The 7,113-nt window shown below is 42.3% G+C and overlaps 1 protein-coding gene across 1 annotated transcript in view; it reads left to right on the plus strand.

Annotated features, from left to right (window-relative positions):
- The first annotated feature begins 4,944 nt into the window (after positions 1 to 4,944).
- The window catches only part of IL22RA2 (interleukin 22 receptor subunit alpha 2), a 14,994-nt gene continuing 12,825 nt past the window's right edge, over positions 4,945 to 7,113 (plus strand). The window contains exon 1 of the mRNA XM_024759156.1: positions 4,945 to 5,005. Coding sequence (XP_024614924.1) covers positions 4,945 to 5,005 — 61 coding nt within the window. The remainder of the gene's footprint in view (positions 5,006 to 7,113) is intronic.

The following is a 7,113-nucleotide window of genomic DNA, read 5'->3' on the forward strand; positions in this document are numbered from 1 at the left end:
TACTGATCCCCTAGAGACCTGGTGAGGCAAGTATTACACATTTTTTTCCAAGTGAGGAAACTGGGGCACAGGAAAGCTAAAAGTTGTTAGGTAAACTAGAAATCACAGAGATATGCCTTGGGAATATAATAGGAACTCAGAATGTAAATGAAACTTTGAGGACAGCAGGGCTGAGACCTTGTGCAGCTAGGGCATGGGGACAGGTGCAGCTCAGAGGCTAAGTCAGCCAAGCGCTGGGATATGGGAGACAGGAGCCCAGCGTGACCTTGAGCAGGTCCCTCTGCGGGAGTCTGCCGGGCTGAGCGAAGGACACATCCCTTCCCCCAGGGATTGGGGGAAGGCAGGCGGCCTCTGCAGTTATGAAGGTGGAGTCCCTATTTTGGGGAATATGGGATGTTTAAAAGAGTCCAGAGACCCCAGTAATCACAACTTAGTCAGTGTTCTGGGTTTGTCTGGGCACTTGGGGGAGGGGGATAAGAAATGGCATCCTATAGGACTTTGAGCACCAGGATGGGGACCCCGCTGCAAACGAATGAATCTCAGAGAAATGTATTTTGAGACTCAAACTCGAGTTTCACTTATCTCCGAAGTCCAGGCTTTATCCACTGTGGTCTGATGTCTCTAGCTTCCTATGTAAACAAAGGGACACTAAACCTTCCACTTGTCTTTGAATATACGTTATTCTTTAACTTTGACAACAGGCACCTACCTCCAGGTACAGCCTTCAGTGAAGCTGTAAATACACTGGAATAAGTTACGATGGTTACTCATGATGCTATAGTAAAATAGTACATAAAGGCATTATTTTAAAACAGGAAAGGTACTTTCCTTACTCTCAGGTTCATGAGGATTAAAAAAATCTTTTTAGAAGCTCAGTGTCCATCTTGTTGTATTGCCTGGATGTTTTACCTTTGCTCATGAATAATAAATTAACAGTAATCTGTTTCTCTGCCCTTCAACTCCCAGAAAGCAAAGCAATAGGAAAGGGGATTTCCAAATGCAAATGGTTGCCAAAGTCAGCCTGTTTTTCTTTCCTGGGAATCATGAAAAAGCAACAATGAGAACTGAAGTTAAAAAGCTTCTCCACTTGGAAGGTTGGTTTTTAATTCTCTCTGTAAAAACCCTTGGATCAGAAAAAGTAATCTGAATTGCAGAATTGTTAAAGAAATAAATAGAGGGAAAAAATTACATTTCAGAGCCAAAGGGAGAGCCTGTGGGATACATTCCAGAGTAAATTCCTAGTGTAAATACTTGTACTGTTATAAAGAATAAAACAAATGAAATAAACATCTGACAAAAGGAGTTTTTCGTAAAAAAAAAAGAAAAACAGGTTAAATAGAAGGAAGATAGAAGAAAGGAATTTTAAAAGGTAAAAGGATATGAATGAGACATTAAATTTTTAAAAAGCAGAATATATAACTAATCATAAAATCTGGTTCCTTGAAAAAAAATTCAACTCTCTGCAAATACATTTAAAAGCATAAATGAAGTGCGCACTCTTCTAAAGGAAACATAATTTGTAGACTTTTCTGAAGAGAATAAGGACCACGTAGCCCCTCATTACCAAGAAGGGATGAAGAAGATGATGTTGGCCCCCTGTGGATGGGCTCTGCTGGCTTGTTCAGTACTGGATGCCTAACCTGGGGCCTGGCACACGGCACATGCTCAGTAAAGATTTGTTTGAGTGAATAAAGAAAGGAATGAATGGTCAAATCTTTCTTTATGGAATCAACATTACAAGTGAAAACAACACATGATTTTATAATAAACCTCATACCCTGAGGGCAGGGAGATCTGACTGCACCCCTCACTGTGTCACGGCATGCTATGGAGCCTAGTCAGGTTGTCCTAGCCTCTCTGTGTCTCAGTTTCTTCATCTGTAACATCAGGATAATAATACAGACCTCCTGGGCTTGTTGTAATGATTAAGTAAGATAATGTATGAAAATGGGACTTCCCTGGTGGTCCAGTGGGTTAGACTCCTTGTTCCCAATGCAGGGGGGCCGGGTTCAATCCCTGATCGGGGAACTAGATCCTGCATACATGCCGCATCTAAGAAGCCCACATGCTGCGACTAAGGATCCCGCATGCCACAACTAAGACCTGGCACAGTGAAAATAAATAAATAAATTCATTCATTAACTTTAAAAAAAGATAATGTATGAAAAGAATCCACCATAGTGCCCCACAATTATTAGATATTATTATCAACACTAAAACACCATTAAAATTACTGTAAGAAATTTTATAAAGATGACATCTTGTAGATAAGCTTAAATTTTTTTTCTTTTGTTATGAAAATTTTCAAATATATACAAAAGTACAGAGTATAATGAACCCCCGTGCACCCAATACCCAGTTTCAATAATTATCAGCTCATGGCTGGTCATCCCCTTCCCCAAACACTTGGATTATTTTGAAGCACATCCCAGACATTATGTCATGTCATCTATAATACTTCAATATCTACTTCTAAAACAATAATAATAACCAAAATCCCATATCACACTTAAAAATAAATTAATAATGATTCCTTAATTAGATGAATTGCTGGTCGGCTGGAAGCCACAGGAGAAAAGAAGAGAATCGAGTCGGTCCAAGGCAGGGCTTTAGGTAAGTTCTCTCCAGATCCAACATGATAGAGGCATCCACTGTCACTGTCAAGGCAGTCTCTTTGTGCTGAGGGTCTGATGGCTGAGGGTTGGGGGTGGGGGCGAGATAGAGGGGAGAGGAGGGAATAAGTTTGAAGCCAACATTTCATGCCTGAAGAAAAGTAAAGCAAGGGTCTCCCATTATCTGTAATTTTCTTACTTCCCAAAACAAATCTCATTTCATTTGAAACAATTCTGTACAAATTCCTCTGCTTCCAAATTGGTGAGATTTTAGAATTGAATTGTGTCTTTTCATTACCTTGAGTCACAGTTGGTAGTGTGGCTTTTATGCACTGATATCACACAGTGAGCTCATCTAAGGGTGACAAGACTAGTTTAGTTTCTGAAATTTTTTTTTAAAGATTTTTTGATGTGGACCATTGCTTAAACTATTTATTGAATTTTGTTACAATATTGCTTCTGTTTTATGTTTTGTTTTTTTGGCCCCGAGACATGTGGGATCCTAGCTCCCTGAGCAGGGGTTGAAGCCTCATCCCGTGCATTGGAAGGTGAAATCCTAACCACTGAATCACCAGGGAAGTCCCTGGTTTCTGAAATTTAACATAGCACAGAAGCTCACACATCTCTGAGAGAATTCAGTTCTTAGACTATTTGATGCTCTGCTCTCTTTCCCCCATTTCCCCTTATTTGTTCTACAACATCAGGAACCCAGTGGAAACCCCAATTTCCTTCTCTGCTGCTACTTATTAAACCTTAAATTAAGATATTTTCTTTTTTTCTTAACTGGAATTTGAAGCAATTTGGTTGCTCCAAAACATAAGCTACTGGCATTAAAGATATTGAACATCAATAGTTCAAACCCAGATTTCTATTCCCCATTTAAAACCAAGGTGGACGAAAAGTCTAGAGTTCAGTGGCTAACATGAGCAAGGAGATGAAGGACGACGCTGAGGAGGCTAGGAGACAAGGAGTCCCCAGAAGGGGCAAAGGGCACCTAAGATAGGCTGCTTGTTTCTTCTTTGAAAGCCTAAGCCAGCTTAGAAGCAATGGAAACTTCACCTGGAGGAGATAAGGAGTTTGGATTCAGAAGTCTGACCCAGCACAACGGCACTGGGAAACACCCTCCATCCTGCTGGGGAAGTATGTCTACTTCCCCCTTTAGCAGTCTGGTTTGGGTAGGTAGGGCAATGTCTATTTTATTTGCTGCTGCATCCTTGCTGCTGAGAGCAATGCCTAGCACGTGGTAGGGCAGCAAATATGTGTTCTTGACTTAATTAATACTTAAATAATTATTGATTAATTAGTACTGCTCTGCAGCCATCACTATTCCTTACTAAAGGGGCTATTCTACCGAGAACTTGAAAGTTTGACTACCCAAGAGGAAAAAGAAACCAGCATATATTTCTTCTTCTGACCCGAAAAGCCCCTTTAAAACAATCTTTATGACTTTCTTGTGCTTTAATGTATAATTTTAGTGTCTCTAAAATCATGTGGTACAAAAAAATTTTTTTGGTAATAAAACTGATGTAGTGAGTCATGGGCAAAGAACAGATGACCTAGTTTGATTAGATAAGAAGATAGGACAAAGATTTAATGTAGTTCAAAATGAACATTGCCCCCGCATTCATCCTTTTAAGGAATTACTTGGTTTGACGGGCTCAAAATCTTTATCAGCTAGGTTGCTGGAAACCGAGGGCAGGAATGGAAAAGGAAGAGGCATGAGCTGAGTGGGGCCCATTGACCGGGGCGGCTGTGGAGTGTGGGAGGGAGCCCTGCAGAGAGGCTGAGGGGGCAGAGGGTATGAGGTCTACACCAGGGAGGTTACTCGAGGAGCTTCCATGAAAGCAAGAAAAGGAAGAATCAACCAGAGACCCCACCTGCTTGAACCACTGCCAGGGGCCCTGATCATTGCAACTGCCAAGCCCTTTACTCAGAATCACCCTGGCAGCCCCTCTGCCCTCTCTGCCAGAATCCCCGAAGGCCTCCTTCACTCACCTGCGAGCATCTTGCATAATTCCTCACCCTACCTGCCCTCCGGGCCACCCATCCTCAGTGTTTCGCCTTTTCTCAGCTAGCAAAACTTCCAAAAAAACAAGCGTCCACATCAAAGTGACTTAACAGCAAATGTTTTCTGAAATGATTCTTAATACTTATTACCCCCAAATTATAATACAATATAATTTATGAACAAAATGAAATTGTATTTGCTTCAAGAACCATGGTTACAACCAAAAGGGGATGTTGAGTGGGACGATTCAAGTTTCCTCTCCTGTCCAGAGCTGTCCTCCCCTTGAGGGGAACGCTGGTCGCCTGACCAGTCACGCTCGCAACCATGACACCTAAATGTTGTTTTCTAGGCTTCCTCATCGGTGTCCTCCTGCCTGGTGTGGTAGGTAAGTGCTTCATTTCTTTTTAATTGCTCACAGCTTTGTCATCTGAGTCTGCTCAAGGGGACTGTTAGACATGGCCGTGGTGCATTTCTGGGCTTTGTAAAAATTTCAGCTTTCTCCTGTCACTAACTGGTCTGGACAGACATGGGGTCCGTTTCTCTCTGCAGCCTGAATAACTGCATGCGGACTTCATGAGTAGCTACTAAAGAGGAGGCGCTCTGTGGGTGCAAAACCTTCACACAGGACAAACACACACCCCTCTCTGTCTCCTTAGCCTTTCTTTCGCCTTCAAGGACAAGATAGCATACTGGTTACCAGCATAGCTCCTAAGCCAGACTGCCCGAATCTGGACTTCAACTCTGCCATTTTATCATCTAGAAAAACTGGGGCCACTAGCTTAAAGCCCCTCTGCCTCAATTACTTCATCTGTAAGGTGGGGATTGTAGGTCACTGTGAGGATTAAATGAGTTAATACATGACAAGTGCTTAGAGCAGTGTCTAGCACAGAATAGACCATAAATAAACAACATGTGAGAATTTGCTGTTGGTATTTATGGAGAACTCTTCAAGAGCAGAGGGCATCTTATCATCTCAACATACCTCTGAGCAAGGTCATTAGGACCCCCAGTTAACAGATGGGTACCTCTCAGTATAAGTGTCTCAGGCAACTTTCACAAGACTGTACAGTTGCCCAGTGATTGATAACATAAAAACAATTCAATCCTCCGTTTCCCAGAAATGTGTGGATCTGAGTAGACTATGACTTTGGTCTTTGGTCAGACCAAGAACTCAATTAGCAGAATACTGCAGGAATTCAAGTGGTACCCAAATGACCTCGGCTCTGCATCTTACCAGACCTGTAACCATATGGGCAAGATACACAGCTTCTTTAGACCTCAGTTTCCCCACGTGTAAAATGTACTAATAAAAATACCTACCTTATTGGGTGGTTGTGAGAATGAAAGAAGATGTAAAGCTTTGAGCACAGGGCCTGACATACATTTAAGGTTCAAATACGTTCAGTGATGAATGAAGGCCGGCCAGGGGGAGGAGGCAGAGGGAAAGAAGAAGGAATATCTTCAGCCTCTCGTTACTCTGCTTCCTCCATTAGCTCCTCTCTCCTGAGGCTCTTCTGTTGATTTTCTGTGACGGGTGAGAGGCAGGCTCCAGGGCCAGACAGGCTGGTTACAAAATCAGCCCCACCGTCTGCAGCTGCACCAGCTCTTTCACTTCTCCAAGGCTTGGATTTTGGTCTGTAAGAGGAAGACCGCAATAATATCTTTTGCACAGATGAGCTGGGCAGACTCAGTGAAGACAGGTAAAATTCCCTCTGTGTCTGCTACAGAGGGATTGCTATTTTCTTTGATGGAGGTTAGCAGTGGTGTTACAAAAATGAGAGAAGAAATCTGAAGACAGACGAGGTAAAGGACACTGGACTATCTATGTTCGGGATAGAAAATCGACTCTAGGAAGGATCTTCCGGAAACTGTGCATGCTTGTCACCTCCTGAAAACTTCTGCTAAGTACAATTTTATGTGCTAAATACGATTGATCGGGTAGTGATCTGGGTGAACAAAACCAATGGTGGCATTTGACTCTTTCCAAGTACACATCACCACTTGATGCACTGAAGGAGGTCCAAAAATAAAAATAAAAAAAACAAATAACAGTATGACACTATTTGGTTGGTAAAAATAACTACCTAAGGAAACAGCCCCATTCATTGGAAAATAACACATCTTGAATGTTCAGAGCTGAGACCATGGGCTTAGGAGAATTTGCTTCCATCTTAATGATATTTGAGCAAAGACCTAAAGGAGATGAAGAAATGAGGCATGTGGAAAACCCAGGAAGAGTATTCTAGGAAAAGGGAAGGGCCACGGCAGAGACCTCAGATGGGGCCATTCCAAGCATGGTGGACCAGGAGAAAGGAGGTCACTCTGGAGAAGCCAAGGGGCAAGTGGTAGAAGATGAGAAAAAGACAGGGGATGTGCTTACTTCTCCTGCCCACCACCAATCCCTTAGCAGAAACTTTGGGCCTATTAGAGAGGCAAAGCTTTACCTCTGGCCATTTTAGGTTTTCAGCTGTGACTCTTTTTTTTTTTTTTTTT

The sequence above is a fragment of the Neophocaena asiaeorientalis genome, unplaced genomic scaffold (genome assembly GCF_003031525.2).
Source record: "Neophocaena asiaeorientalis asiaeorientalis breed wild unplaced genomic scaffold, Neophocaena_asiaeorientalis_V1.1 scaffold5, whole genome shotgun sequence".
Lineage (NCBI taxonomy): Eukaryota > Metazoa > Chordata > Mammalia > Artiodactyla > Phocoenidae > Neophocaena > Neophocaena asiaeorientalis.